Below are 17,421 nucleotides of genomic sequence, written 5' to 3' on the forward strand. Positions count from 1 at the left end.
TCGTAAAAGGAGAAGTGTAAAGACCGGACCCCCTGAAGAACACTGTACCCTCGTGGAATTAACACAGTTTTAATAGCGGATCCTTGTAACCGACTGTGTCTGTTAAAGTGTGAACAAGTTTGAGTTCCCTTGCAGAGTAAAAAAACTTGACATAATTCTTCATAATCAACACAGTTTTAAGCTAGTCACCATGTCTCCTGCCTGACTAGCTATCATAATGATGAAGGCTAAGCGTTCATAATCAACACAGTTTTAAGCTAGTCACCATGTCTCCTGCCTGACTAGCTATCATAATGATGAAGGCTAAGCGTTCATAATCAACACAGTTTTAAGCTAGTCACCATGTCTCCTGCCTGACTAGCTATCATAAGGATGAAGGCTAAGCGTTTTGACAAATCCCTCAACACCTCTTTTTTTCTCTCTCTCCTCCACAGCTCAAGTGGAGGAGTCACAACTGTGCAGTGTGTGTGTGTGTGTGTGTGTGTGTGTGTGTGTGTGTGTGTGTGTGTGTGTGTGTGTGTGTGTGTGTGTGTGTGTGTGTGTGTGTGTGTGTGTGTGTACGCACAATCTATCAGGCCCAACTAATCCCCCCCCTCTTGTTTTGTTTTCTCTTCCTCTCTTCAGACAACACTAGGCCTGCCATTTAAAAAAACATCTAACAGTCAGTTCAACTCGAGGGAGAGAGAGAGAGAGAGAGAGGGAGAGAGAGGGGGAGAGACAGAGACAGAGAGAGACAGAGAGAGAGAGAGAGAGAGAGAGAGAGAGGGGGAGATGGAGAGAGAGACAGAGAGAGACAGAGAGAGAGAGAGAGAGAGAGAGAGAGAGAGAGGGAGAGAGAGAGAGAGACAGAGAGAGACAGAGAGAGAGAGGGAGAGAGAGAGAGAGAGAGAGAGAGAGAGAGAGAGGGAGAGAGGGAGAGAGGGAGACAGAGAGAGAGAGACAGAGAGAGAGAGAGAGAGAGAGAGAGAGAGAGAGAGAGGAGAGAGAGGGAGAGAGGGAGAGAGAGAGGGAGAGAAAGGGAGAGAAAGGGAGAGAGAGAGAGAGGGGAGAGAAAGGGAGAGAAAGGGAGAGAGAGAGAGAGAGAGAGGGAGAGAAAGGGGAGAGAGAGAGAGAGTCACGCTTTCCTTTTCAAAATGGAGCCTGTGTGACTGAAGTGTATTAACGATAGCAGTTACGACGTGTTAAGTTATGATTGGCACTGATCTGCAGCTCTCACGTCTGGTCAATGGGAGCATGCGCACGTACACACACACACACACACACACACACACACACACACACACACACACACACACACACACACACACACACACACACACACAACCACACACACACACACACACACACACACACACACACACACACAACACACACACACACACACACACACACACACACACACACGCACACACACACGCACACACACACGCACACGCACACGCACACGCACACGCACACGCACACACACAAACACACACTAGACCACTGCAGAACATAGTCTATAGTCCTCCCTGGAGACAGGGGCAGGAAGGAAGTACAATGACTGATATGTCATATGTCAGACACACACAGCTACATCAACAGGAGCTGTGGAATGCAGGGAGAGAGAGAGAGAGAAAGAGAGGAGAGAGAGAGAGAGAGAGAGAGGAAGAGAGGAGAGAGAGAGAGAGAAAGAGAGGAAGAGAGGAGAGAGAGAGAGAGAGAGAGAAAGAGAGGAAGAGAGGAAAAAAGGGGGGAACAGTGAGGAGCTTGCTGTGGGAGTGTGTGACCCACTTTGCTCAGCGCTAACAAGCACACACACACACACACACACACACACACACACACACACACACACACACACACACACACACACACACACACACACACACACACGCTTCTACATATTTACTGCAAATACATAATGCATACAGTATCAAACTCAACAGCTTGTTCCAGACCTATTCAGAAGAACCTACAGTAATCCAACACTTTCCCAACTGCCCCCTGTCATTAGGAAGTGGCACACAAAGCCAACCTGCTAAATGACCAGCCATCCTGGTGATAAACCCCTGGGCTGTTTAAAATCACAGAACACAGAACTAACACAGACAGACAACCCAGCTAGCTAGCTTCTATCAGTGGGTGAATGAATTATTTCTCAGCTGCTCCTGAAGTTAGACTGAAGCTAAACACAGATGGGCTGCTGCACAAGAGGATTGGAATCGGCTCAAAACGACAACACTAGAGAACATCTTGGGGCGGCAGGGTAGCCTAGTGGTTAGAGTGTTGGACTAGTAACCAGCAGGTAGCCTAGTGGTTAGAGTGTTGGACTAGTAACCAGCAGGTAGCCTAGTGGTTAGAGCGTTGGACTAGTAACCAGCAGGTAGCCTAGTGGTTAGAGCGTTGGGCCAGTAACCAGCAGGTAGCCTAGTGGTTAGAGCGTTGGACTAGTAACCAGCAGGTAGCCTAGAGGTTAGAGCATTGGGCTAGTAACCAGCAGGTAGTCTAGTGGTTAGAGCGTTGGGCCAGTAACCAGCAGGTAGCCTAGTGGTTAGAGCGTTGGACTAGTAACCAGCAGGTAGCCTAGAGGTTAGAGCATTGGGCTAGTAACCAGCAGGTAGTCTAGTGGTTAGAGCGTTGGGCTAGTAACCAGCAGGTAGCCTAGAGGTTAGAGCGTTGGACTAGTAACCGTAAACACACGTTTGAATCCCAGAGCTGACAAGGTAAAATCTGTCGTTCTGCCCCTGAACAAGGCAGTTAACCCACTGTTCCTAGGCCGTCATTGAAAATAAGAATTTGTTCTTAACTGACTTGCCTAGTTAAATAAATGATTAAACATCTCATTTGGGGGGGGGGCAAAAAAAAAACTCTGATGAACCTGAGAGACCAAAACAGACAACAGGAGAGAACGACAGAGGAATGGGAAGGAACAAAGCTTTTGGACTAGTTTAACAGAGAGAGAGTAGCATTATAGCTGTTGGACTAGTTTAACAGAGAGAGAGTAGCATTATAGCTGTTGGACTAGTTTAACAGAGAGAGTAGCATTATAGCTGTTGGACTAGTTTAACAGAGAGAGAGTAGAATATAGCTGTTGGACTAGTTTAACAGAGAGACTAGCATTATAGCTGTTGGACTAGTTTAACAGAGAAAGACTAGCATATAGCTGTTGGACTAGTTTAACAGAGAGAGAGTTGCATTATAGCTGTTGGACTAGTTTAAGAGAGAGAGAGAGTAGCATTATAGCTGTTGGACTAGTTTAACAGAAAGAGTAGCATTATAGCTGTTGGACTAGTTTAACAGAGAGAGACTAGCATATAGCTGTTGGACTAGTTTAACAGAGAGAGAGTTGCATTATAGCTGTTGGACTAGTTTAAGAGAGAGAGAGTAGCATTATAGCTGTTGGACTAGTTTAACAGAGAGAGCAGCATTATAGCTGTTGGACTAGTTTAACAGAGAGAGACTAGCATTATAGCTGTTGGACTAGTTTAACAGAGAGAGACTAGCATTATAGCTGTTGGACTAGTTTAACAGAGAGAGTAGCATTATAGCTGTTGGACTAGTTTAACAGAGAGACTAGCATTATAGCTGTTGGACTAGTTTAACAGAGAGAGACTAGCATTATAGCTGTTGGACTAGTTTAACAGAGAGAGCAGCATTATAGCTGTTGGACTAGTTTAACAGAGAGAGAGAGTAGCATTATAGCTGTTGGACTAGTTTAACAGAGAGAGAGAGACTAGCATATAGCTGTTGGACTAGTTTAACAGAGAGAGAGCAGCATTATAGCTGTTGGACTAGTTTAACAGAGAGAGAGCAGCATTATAGCTGTTGGACTAGTTTAACAGAGAGAGAGACTAGCATTATAGCTGTTGGACTAGTTTAACAGAGAGAGAGACTAGCATTATAGCTGTTGGACTAGTTTAAGAGAGAGAGAGTAGCATTATAGCTGTTGGACTAGTTTAACAGAGAGACTAGCATTATAGCTGTTGGACTAGTTTAACAGAGAGAGACTAGCATTATAGCTGTTGGACTAGTTTAACAGAGAGAGCAGCATTATAGCTGTTGGACTAGTTTAACAGAGAGAGAGACTAGCATTATAGCTGTTGGACTAGTTTAACAGAGAGAGAGAGACTAGCATATAGCTGTTGGACTAGTTTAACAGAAAGAGAGCAGCATTATAGCTGTTGGACTAGTTTAACAGAGAGAGAGCAGCATTATAGCTGTTGGACTAGTTTAACAGAGAGAGAGTAGAATATAGCTGTTGGACTAGTTTAAGAGCATTGGGTGTGAGATGCCGCTGCAGTAGATAGCAGCTGTTTTCTGGGCTCCTGACAAATTCCGCTATTATCTGTGTTTTATTTTACGCTGACCTTAATTTTTTGGGTACATAATGTCACCTCCATAATTTCTTATGACCGAAAACAGCTTCTTGACATCAGCACAACTAACCTCGATTTGGATGACAATATCTATTTCAATGAGTCGGCAGGTCTGGACGTTTCGCTTACTCCCAGACCAGGCCCTTATCCCTGGGACTCGAAAGAGGAAGAGACGGCACAAGAGAGGCAGACAAGCCGCTAGTCAGATGTGGCAGGGCTTGCGAACTATCATGGACTACAAAGAGCTGGCCAGTGACTGGAAGCTACCAAACGAGATAAATGCCTTCTATTCTCGCTTCAAGTCGAGCAACACTGAACCATAAATGAGAGCACTAGCTGTTCAGGACGATTGTGTGATCACGCTCTCCGTAGCCGATGGGAGTAAGACCTTTAAACAGGTTAACATTCACAAAAGTCACAGGGCCAGACATATTACCAGGACACAGAGCATACGCTGACCAGCTGGCAAATGTCTTCACTGACATTTTCAAGGTAACCTTCTTAAATGACTATCACCCCGTAGCACTCACGTCTGTAGACATGAAATGCGTTGAAAGGCTGACCATGGCTTACATCAATACAATAATTTCAGAAACCCTAGACCCACTCCAATTCGCAAACCGCACCAACAGATCCACAGATGACGCTATCTCTATTGCAATCCACACTACCCTCTGCCACCTGGATAAGGGGAACACCTATGTGAGAATTTTACTAAAGAGTGGCTCCTGTCTGGCCACTCTACCATAAAGGCCTGATTGGTGAAGTGCTGCAGAGAGGTCGAAAGAATTGTCTGTAGAGCTCTGCGACAGAATTGTGTTGAGGCACAGATCTGGGAAAGGGTACCAAAAAACTTCTGCAGCATTGAAGGTCCCCAACAACACAGTGGCCTCCATCATTCTTAAATGGAATAATTTTTGAACCACCAAGACTCAGGGGAGAAGGGCCTTGGTCAGGGAGGTGACCAAGAACCCGATGGTCACTCTGACAGAGCTCCAGGGCTCCTCTGCGGAGATGGGAGAACTTTCCAGAAGGACAACCATCTATGCAGTACTCCACCAATCAGGCCTTTATGGTAGAGTGGCCAGGCGGAAGCCACTCCTCAGTAAAAGGAACATGACAGCACACTTGGAGTTTGCCAAAAAGGACCCAAAGACTCTCAGACAATGAGAAACAAGATTCTCTGTTCTGATAAAACCAAGATTGAACTCTTTGGCCTTAATGCCAAGCGTCACATCTGGAAGAAACCTGGCACCATCCCTACAGTGAAGCATGGTGTTGGCAGCATCATGCTGTGGGGTTGTCTTTCAGCAGCAGGGACTGGGAGACTATTCAGGATCGAGGGAAAGATGAACGGAGAAAAGTACAGAGCGATCCTTGATGAAAACCTGCTCCAGAGCACTCAGGACCTCAGACTGGAGTGAAGGTTCACCTTTCAAAAGGACAACAACCCTAATCACACAGCCAAGACAATGCAGGAGTGGCTTCGGGACAAGTCTCTGGAGAGACCTGAAAATAGCTGTGCAGCGACGCTCCCCGTCCAAACTGACAGAGCTTGAGAGGATCTGCAGAGACGAATGGGAGAAACTCCCCAAATACAGGTCTGCTTGTAATGTCATACCCAAGAAGACTCGTGGCTGTAATCGCTGCCAAAGATGCTTCAACAAAGTACTGAGTAAAGGGTCTGAATAGTTATGTAAATGTGATATTTCAGATTTTTTTTATTTATAAATTAGCTACATTTCTAAAAACATGTTTTTGCTTTGTCATTATAGGGTATTGTGTGTAGATTGATCAGGGGAAAAAACGATTTAAAACATTTTTTTTTAAAAAGGCTGTAACGTAAGAAAATGTGGAAAAAGTCAAGGGGGTCTGAATACTTTCCGAATGCTCTGTAAATTAAAGATTGACAGGTTTTTGTTTTTCACAGGGTGCTCATTTAATGAATTGTTGTTGAATTTTTTGTATTTGTGAGTTCAGCATTATTCAACTGTCTGTTGTTTCCTGTATTATATTCAACCACTAGTGTACTGCTGAGCTATACCTGTACACCATGTGGTGGAGGATGGGAGATACCATGTGGTGGAGGAAGGGAGATGCCATGTGGTGGAGGAAGGGAGATACCATGTGGTGGAGGAAGGGGAGATGCCATGTGGTGGAGGATGGGAGATACCATGTGGTGGAGGATGGGAGATACCATGTGGTGGAGGAAGGGAGATACCATGTGGTGGAGGATGGGAGATACCATGTGGTGGAGGAAGGGAGATACCATGTGGTGGAGGAAGGGAGATACCATGTGGTGGACGATGGGAGATACCATGTGGTGGAGGATGGGAGATACCATGTGGTGGAGGAAGGGAGATACCATGTGGTGGAGGATGGGAGATACCATGTGGTAGAGGAAGGGGAGATACCATGTGGTGGACGATGGGAGATGCCATGTGGTGGAGGAAGGGAGATACCATGTGGTGGAGGAAGGGAGATACCATGTGGTGGAGGATGGGGGATACCATGTGGTGGAGGAAGGGGAGATACCATGTGGTGGAGGAAGGGGAGATACCATGTGGTGGAGGATGGGAGATACCATGTGGTGGAGGATGGGAGATACCATGTGGTGGAGGATGGGGGATACCATGTGGTGGAGGAAGGGAGATACCATGTGGTGGAGGAAGGGGAGATGCCATGTGGTGGAGGAAGGGAGATACCATGTGGTGGAGGATGGGAGATACCATGTGGTGGAGGATGGGAGATACCATGTGGTGGAGGATGGGGCATACCATGTGGTGGAGGATGGGAGATACCATGTGGTGGAGGAAGGGAGATGCCATGTGGTGGAGGATGGGGGATACCATGTGGTGGAGGATGGGAGATACCATGTGGTGGAGGAAGGGGAGGTACCATGTGGTGGAGGAAGGGGAGGTACCATGTGGTGGAGGAAGGGGAGGTACCATGTGGTGGAGGAAGGGGAGGTACCATGTGGTGGAGGAAGAGAGGAAAATAATTATCATAATAGAACTAACAGCAAGACAAGGGGAGGGAAGCTCAACAGAAACCATGCCAGCCAGGCGAGCCAGTGGATGAATTGAAGTGATTTGCACATTAATAAAGTGATAATTGCTGCATAGAAGCCCACTTTGTGATCTGAAAGGTAAGGTGGTGTTCAGTTTAGATGTTATCTTGGCCATTTTGAAAACGTAGAACCGTTTATGTATTTTATTTTATTTTATTTCCCCTTTATTTAACCAGGTATTTATATATTATATATATAAGCCTAACCCTTTATTTAACCAGGTAGGCTAGTTGAGAACAAGTTCTCATTTACAACTGCGACCTGGCCAAGATAAAGCAAAGCAGTGCGACACAAACAACAACACAGAGTTACACATGGAATAAACAAACGTACAGATGATAACACAATACAAAAGTCTATATATACAGTGTGTGCAAGTGTATAAGATCAGGGAGGTAAGGCAATAAATAGGCCGTAGTGGCAAAATAATTACAATTTAGCAGATTAACACTGAAGTGATAGATGTGCAGATGATGATGTGTAAGTAGAGATACTGGGGTGCAAAAGAGCAAAACTAAATGTATAACAATATGGGGATGAGGTAGTTGGGTGGGCTATTTACAGATTAAGAGAGGACTATGTTGTTGTAATGTTAACAAGGTACCCAGAGCAGTTCAAAGTAATGTTTTCATCTTTTATAAGATAAACAAAACGTGTTTAAGCAGAGGAAATTGCCGAGAAATCAGCTTTGTCTACATAGCGGGGATGAAAACAACATAATTTTGGCTGCAATGATCTCCAAAATTCGAAGCAGTAGGTCATCACACCGTTGACATAGCAAAGGACTCTAAGAGATTATCGAATCCCATTGTGACGCGCGGGGGACGACGACGACACTTCAGAGGGGTCGGGTTAAATGCGGAAGACACATTTCAGTTGAATGCATTCAGTTGTACCACTGACTAGGTATCTCTCCTTTCCTTTCCCTTTTCGTCAAGGGGACACAATTTAGCACGAGTCCACAAAGAAAAGTTCCACAGCTGCACCATTGAGAGCATCTCGACTGGTTGCATCACCGCCTGGTACGGGCAACTGCTCGACATCGGACCGTAAAGAGCTGCAGAGGGTAGAACAGGCAGCCCAGTACATCACTGGGGCCTGAACTTCCTGCCATTCAGGACCTCTATACCAGGCGGGGTCAGAGAAAGGCCCTAAAAATTGTCAGACTTCAGCCACCCAAGTCATAGTTCACCGTTCTCTCTGCTACAGCATGGCAAGCGGTACCAGAGCACCAAGTCTGGAACCAAGAGGACCTTGAACGGCTTCTACCCCCCCAACCCATGAGACTGCTAAATAGTTAGTTAAATAGTTAGTTAAATAGTTAACCAAATAGCTACCTGACCCTTTCTTTGCATTGACCTTTGTGCTCTAACTCTTTATGTCTCATCACATACACTGATACTGTTTATTATCTATCCTTTATCCCTACCTACAGTATACTGCTGTTACTGTCTATTATCTATCCTTTACCCCTACCTACAGTATACTGCTGATACTGTCTATTATCTATCCTTTACCCTACCTACAGTATACTGCTGTTACTGTCTATTATCTATCCTGTACCCCTACCTACAGTATACTGCTGTTACTGTCTATTATCTATCCTTTACCCCTACCTATAGTATACTGCTGTTACTGTCTATTATCTATCCTTTACCCCTACCTACAGTATACTGCTGTTACTGTCTATTATCTATCCTTTACCCCTACCTACAGTATACTGCTGTTACTGTCTATTATCTATCCTTTACCCCTACCTACAGTATACTGCTGTTACTGTTTATTATCTATCCTTTACCCCTACCTACAGTATACTGCTGCTACTGTCTATTATCTATCCTTTACCCCTACCTACAGTATACTGCTGTTACTGTCTATTATCTATCCTTTACCCCTACCTACAGTATACTGCTGTTACTGTCTATTATCTATCCTTTACCCCTACCTACAGTATACTGCTGCTACTGTCTATTATCTATCCTTTACCCCTACCTACAGTATACTGCTGTTACTGTCTATTATCTATCCTTTACCCCTACCTACAGTATACTGCTGATACTGTCTATTATCTATCCTTTACCCCTACCTACAGTATACTGCTGATACTGTCTATTATCTATCCTTTACCCCTACCTACAGTATACTGCTGATACTGTCTATTATCTATCCTTTACCCCTACCTACAGTATACTGCTGTTACTGTCTATTATCTATCCTTTACCCCTACCTACAGTATACTGCTGCTACTGTCTATTATCTATCCTTTACCCCTACCTACAGTATACTGCTGCTACTGTCTATTATCTATCCTTTACCCCTACCTACAGTATACTGCTGTTACTGTCTATTATCTATCCTTTACCCCTACCTACAGTATACTGCTGCTACTGTTTATTATCTATCCTTTACCCCTACCTACAGTATACTGCTGATACTGTCTATTATCTATCCTTTACCCCTACCTACAGTATACTGCTGTTACTGTCTATTATCTATCCTTTACCCCTACCTACAGTATACTGCTGTTACTGTCTATTATCTATCCTTTACCCCTACCTACAGTATACTGCTGATACTGTCTATTATCTATCCTTTACCCCTACCTACAGTATACTGCTGATACTGTCTATTATCTATCCTTTACCCCTACCTACAGTATACTGCTGTTACTGTCTATTATCTATCCTTTACCCCTACCTACAGTATACTGCTGTTACTGTCTATTATCTATCCTTTACCCCTACCTACAGTATACTGCTGTTACTGTCTATTATCTATCCTTTACCCCTACCTACAGTATACTGATGTTACTGTCTATTATCTATCCTTTACCCCTACCTACAGTATACTGCTGCTACTGTCTATTATCTATCCTTTACCCCTACCTACAGTATACTGCTGTTACTGTCTATTATCTATCCTTTACCCCTACCTACAGTATACTGCTGATACTGTCTATTATCTATCCTTTACCCCTACCTACAGTATACTGCTGATACTGTCTATTATCTATCCTTTACCCCTACCTACAGTATACTGCTGATACTGTCTATTATCTATCCTTTACCCCTACCTACAGTATACTGCTGTTACTGTCTATTATCTATCCTTTACCCCTACCTACAGTATACTGCTGCTACTGTCTATTATCTATCCTTTACCCCTACCTACAGTATACTGCTGCTACTGTCTATTATCTATCCTTTACCCCTACCTACAGTATACTGCTGTTACTGTCTATTATCTATCCTTTACCCCTACCTACAGTATACTGCTGCTACTGTTTATTATCTATCCTTTACCCCTACCTACAGTATACTGCTGATACTGTCTATTATCTATCCTTTACCCCTACCTACAGTATACTGCTGTTACTGTCTATTATCTATCCTTTACCCCTACCTACAGTATACTGCTGTTACTGTCTATTATCTATCCTTTACCCCTACCTACAGTATACTGCTGATACTGTCTATTATCTATCCTTTACCCCTACCTACAGTATACTGCTGATACTGTCTATTATCTATCCTTTACCCCTACCTACAGTATACTGCTGTTACTGTCTATTATCTATCCTTTACCCCTACCTACAGTATACTGCTGCTACTGTTTATTATCTATCCTTTACCCCTACCTACAGTATACTGCTGATACTGTCTATTATCTATCCTTTACCCCTACCTACAGTATACTGCTGTTACTGTCTATTATCTATCCTTTACCCCTACCTACAGTATACTGCTGTTACTGTCTATTATCTATCCTTTACCCCTACCTACAGTATACTGCTGATACTGTCTATTATCTATCCTTTACCCCTACCTACAGTATACTGCTGATACTGTCTATTATCTATCCTTTACCCCTACCTACAGTATACTGCTGTTACTGTCTATTATCTATCCTTTACCCCTACCTACAGTATACTGCTGTTACTGTCTATTATCTATCCTTTACCCCTACCTACAGTATACTGCTGTTACTGTCTATTATCTATCCTTTACCCCTACCTACAGTATACTGATGTTACTGTCTATTATCTATCCTTTACCCCTACCTACAGTATACTGCTGCTACTGTCTATTATCTATCCTTTACCCCTACCTACAGTATACTGCTGTTACTGTCTATTATCTATCCTTTACCCCTACCTACAGTATACTGCTGATACTGTCTATTATCTATCCTTTACCCCTACCTACAGTATACTGCTGATACTGTCTATTATCTATCCTTTACCCCTACCTACAGTATACTGCTGATACTGTCTATTATCTATCCTTTACCCCTACCTACAGTATACTGCTGTTACTGTCTATTATCTATCCTTTACCCCTACCTACAGTATACTGCTGCTACTGTCTATTATCTATCCTTTACCCCTACCTACAGTATACTGCTGCTACTGTCTATTATCTATCCTTTACCCCTACCTACAGTATACTGCTGTTACTGTCTATTATCTATCCTTTACCCCTACCTACAGTATACTGCTGCTACTGTTTATTATCTATCCTTTACCCCTACCTACAGTATACTGCTGATACTGTCTATTATCTATCCTTTACCCCTACCTACAGTATACTGCTGTTACTGTCTATTATCTATCCTTTACCCCTACCTACAGTATACTGCTGTTACTGTCTATTATCTATCCTTTACCCCTACCTACAGTATACTGCTGATACTGTCTATTATCTATCCTTTACCCCTACCTACAGTATACTGCTGATACTGTCTATTATCTATCCTTTACCCCTACCTACAGTATACTGCTGTTACTGTCTATTATCTATCCTTTACCCCTACCTACAGTATACTGCTGATACTGTCTATTATCTATCCTTTACCCCTACCTACAGTATACTGCTGTTACTGTCTATTATCTATCCTTTACCCCTACCTACAGTATACTGATGTTACTGTCTATTATCTATCCTTTACCCCTACCTACAGTATACTGCTGTTACTGTCTATTATCTATCCTTTACCCCTACCTACAGTATACTGCTGTTACTGTCTATTATCTATCCTTTACCCCTACCTACAGTATACTGCTGTTACTGTCTATTATCAATCCTTTACCCCTACCTACAGTATACTGCTGTTACTGTCTATTATCTATCCTTTACCCCTACCTACAGTATACTGCTGTTACTGTCTATTATCTATCCTTTACCCCTACCTACAGTATACTGCTGTTACTGTCTATTATCTATCCTTTACCCCTACCTACAGTATACTGCTGTTACTGTCTATTATCTATCCTTTACCCCTACCTACAGTATACTGCTGTTACTGTCTATTATCTATCCTTTACCCCTACCTACAGTATACTGCTGTTACTGTCTATTATCTATCCTTTACCCCTACCTACAGTATACTGCTATTACTGTCTATTATCTATCCTGTTGTCTAGTCACTTTACCCCTACCTACAGTATACTGCTGTTACTGTCTATTATCTATCCTTTACCCCTACCTACAGTATACTGCTGTTACTGTCTATTATCTATCCTTTACCCCTACCTACAGTATACTGCTGTTACTGTCTATTATCTATCCTTTACCCCTACCTACAGTATACTGCTGTTACTGTCTATTATCTATCCTTTACCCCTACCTACAGTATACTGCTGTTACTGTCTATTATCTATCCTTTACCCCTACCTACAGTATACTGCTGTTACTGTCTATTATCTATCCTTTACCCCTACCTATATGTACATATTTACCTCAATTACCTTGCACCCATGCACATCGACTCAGTACTGGTACCCCAGTGTATTTTCGGCAAGTTATTGTTACTTATTGTGTATTTATTCCTCATGTTATAATAAAAAAATATATTTTTTATATTTTCTTTCTTTCTGCGTTGTTGGGAAGGGCCCAGTAACTAAGCATTTCACTGTTAGTCTACACCTGTTGTTTACACCTGTTGTTTACCAAGCATTTACCTGTTGTTTACCAAGCATTTCCCTGTTAGTCTACACCTGTTGTTTACCAAGCATTTACCTGTTAGTCTACACCTGTTGTTTACCAAGCATTTCCCTGTTAGTCTACACCTGTTGTTTACCAAGCATTTACCTGTTAGTCTACACCTGTTGTTTACCAAGTATTTCACTGTTAGTCTACACCTGTTGTTTACACCTGTTGTTTACCAAGCATTTCACTGTTAGTCTGTACACCTGTTGTTTACCAAGCATTTCACTGTTAGTCTATACACCTGTTGTTTACCAAGCATTTCACTGCTAGTCTGTACACCTGTTGTTTACCAAGCATTTACCTGTTAGTCTACACCTGTTGTTTACCAACCATTTACCTGTTAGTCTACACCTGTTGTTTACCAAGCATTTCACTGTTAGTCTACACCTGTTGTTTACCAAGCATTTCACTGTTAGTCTACACCTGTTGTTTACCAAGCATTTCCCTGTTAGTCTACACCTGTTGTTTACCAAGCATTTACCTGTTAGTCTACACCTGTTGTTTACCAAGCATTCACCTGTTAGTCTACACCTGTTGTTTACCAAGCATTTCACTGTTAGTCTACACCTGTTGTTTACCAAGTATTTCACTGTTAGTCTACACCTGTTGTTTACTAAGCATTTCACTGTTAGTCTACACCTGTTGTTTACCAAGCATTTCACTGTTAGTCTACACCTGTTGTTTACCAAGCATTTACCTGTTAGTCTACACCTGTTGTTTACCAAGCATTTCACTGTTAGTCTACACCTGTTGTTTACAGAGCATGTGACAAATGACATTTGATTTGAAGTGTTGGACTAGTTTAAGAGAACGTAGCAAGCAGAAGCAAGACGAAGGACAGCTCTAAGCAGGTAGAGAAATCAAATAAAATAAAATTTGATTTATCACATACACATATTTAGCAGATGTTGTTGCAGGTGTAGCGAAATGCTTGTGTTCCTAGCTACAACAGGTGCAGTAGTCTCTAACAATTCACAACAATACACACACATCTAAAAAGTACAAGAATGGAATAAAGAAAACATTTGGGCGAGCAATCGTTGTAGTGAAGAGGAGATAGTGACGATGAAGAACAGACACAGGACATCCTCTACAGATATCAGAGGGAAAGTGTTTGTAGCTCTAAGCAGGTAGAGATCCAGTACAGTTTATAGCTTATAGTCTCAACACACACACCCAAATAGAGAGAGACCAGACAGACTTCCACACCTAAATACAGAGACAAACACTGTAAACACACACACCCACATAGAGAGAGAGACCGGACAGACTTCCACAACATAAACACAGAGACAAACACTGGAAACACAGACACCCACATAGAGAGAGAAAGAGACCGGACAGACTTCCACAACATAAACACAGAGACAAACACTGTAAACACACACACCCAAATAGAGAGAGAGACAAAGAGACCGGACAGACTTCCACAACATAAACACAGAGACAAACACTGTAAACACACACACCCACATAGAGAGAGACCGGACAGACTTCCACAACATAAACACAGAGACAAACACTGTAAACACACACACTCACATAGAGAGAGACCGGACAGACTTCCACAACATAAACACAGAGACAAACACTGTAAACACACACACCCACATAGAGAGAGAGACAAAGAGACCGGACAGACTTCCACAACATAAACATAGAGACAAACACTGTAAACACACACACACACACACACACTGCACGTACCGTGGTAGGTTGAGAACGAGAGAGGCTGAGGCTGCTGGCTGTCAGGTCCTCCCAACCTCCGTGTCTGTGATGAGGTTCCATGTTCTCCTGATTGTCGCTGGGAGAAGCAGAGGAAGAAGAAGACGAGGCGCAGGTACTGACCAGGTCTGGCAGGCTGGTGGACGGGTACCGCTGGAAATCCACCTCCGACTCCTCCTGGATGAACCAGAGGAGGAGAGGAGAACAGTGGGGGAGTGAGAGTGGAAGGGATGGATGACGGTGTGTGTGTGTGTGTGTGTGTGTGTGTGTGTGTGTGTGTGTGTGTGTGTGTGTGTGTGTGTGTGTGTGTGTGTGTGTGTGTGTGTGTGTGTGTGTTGAAGAGTGGAAGGGACATAAAGTGTGTGTTCTGTGTGTATTTTTAACTTTGTTTCTGAAAGCCAGCCTGCATTTCCCTTCAAGCCGATTAAGATCTCTTGAATGTTTTAGATGTTCCCACTAACACACTACAACCCTTCCACACTAACACACTACAACCCTTCCACTAACACACTACAACCCTTCCACTAACACACTACAACCCTTCCACTAACACACTACAACCCTTCCACTAACACACTACAACCCTTCCACTAACACACTACAACCCTTCCACTAACACACTAAACCCTTCCACTAACACACTACAACCCTTCCACTAACACTACAACCCTTCCACTAACACACTACAACCCTTCCACTAACACACTAAACCCTTCCACTAACACACTAAACCCTTCCACTAACACACTACAACCCTTCCACTAACACACTACAACCCTTCCACTAACACACTACAACCCTTCCACTAACACACTACAACCCTTCCACTAACACACTAAACCCTTCCACTAACACACTAAACCCTTCCACTAACACACTACAACCCTTCCACTAACACACTAAACCCTTCCACTAACACACTACAACCCTTCCACTAACACACTACAACCCTTCCACACTAACACACTAAACCCTTCCACTAACACACTACAACCCTTCCACTAACACACTACAACCCTTCCACTAACACACTAAACCCTTCCACTAACACACTACAACCCTTCCACTAACACACTACAACCCTTCCACTAACACACTACAACCCTTCCACTAACACACTACAACCCTTCCACTAACACACTAAACCCTTCCACTAACACACTAAACCCTTCCACACTACAAGCTTTCAACACTAACACACTAAACCCTTCCACTAACACACTACAACCCTTCCACACTAACACACTACAACCCTTCCACTAACACACTACAACCCTTCCACTAACACACTACAACCCTTCAACACTAACACACTAAACCCTTCCACTAACACACTAAACCCTTCCACTAACACACTACAACCCTTCCACTAACACACAACAACCCTTCCACTAACACACTAAACCCTTCCACTAACACACTACAACCCTTCCACTAACACACTACAACCCTTCCACTAACACACTACAACCCTTCCACTAACACACTAAACCCTTCCACTAACACACTAAACCCTTCCACTAACACACTACAACCCTTCCACTAACACACTACAACCCTTCCACTAACACACTACAACCCTTCCACTAACACACTACAACCCTTCCACTAACACACTAAACCCTTCCACTAACACACTAAACCCTTCCACTAACACACTACAACCCTTCCACTAACACACTAAACCCTTCCACTAACACACTACAACCCTTCCACTAACACACTACAACCCTTCCACACTAACACACTACAACCCTTCCCTAACACACTACAACCCTTCCACTAACACACTACAACCCTTCCACTAACACACTACAACCCTTCCACTAACACACTAAACCCTTCCACTACACACTAAACCCTTCCACTAACACACTACAACCCTTCCACTAACACACTACAACCCTTCCACTAACACACTACAACCCTTCCACTAACACACTAAACCCTTCCACTAACACACTAAACCCTTCCACACTACAAGCTTTCAACACTAACACACTACAACCCTTCCACTAACACACTACAACCCTTCCACACTACAACCCTTCCACACTAACACACTACAACCCTTCCACTAACACACTACAACCTTCAACTAACAACTAAACCCTTCACACGAACACACAAACAACCCGTCCACTACAAACCTACCACACTAACACACTACAACCCTTCCACTAACACACTACAACCCTTCCACTAACACACTACAACCCTTCCACTAACACACTACAACCCTTCCACTAACACACTACAACCCTTCCACACTAACACACTA

At 43.2% G+C, this 17,421-nt stretch overlaps 1 protein-coding gene across 1 annotated transcript in view; it reads right to left on the reverse strand.

The window, feature by feature from the left end:
- LOC115199683 (PDZ domain-containing protein 2) overlaps positions 1-17,421 on the reverse strand; it is a 234,912-nt gene that overhangs the window by 78,944 nt on the left and 138,547 nt on the right. The window contains exon 7 of the mRNA XM_029761990.1: positions 15,123-15,317. Within this exon, the coding sequence (XP_029617850.1) occupies positions 15,123-15,317 (195 nt within the window). The remainder of the gene's footprint in view (positions 1-15,122; positions 15,318-17,421) is intronic.

Source organism: Salmo trutta, chromosome 9 (genome assembly GCF_901001165.1).
Source record: "Salmo trutta chromosome 9, fSalTru1.1, whole genome shotgun sequence".
Lineage (NCBI taxonomy): Eukaryota > Metazoa > Chordata > Actinopteri > Salmoniformes > Salmonidae > Salmo > Salmo trutta.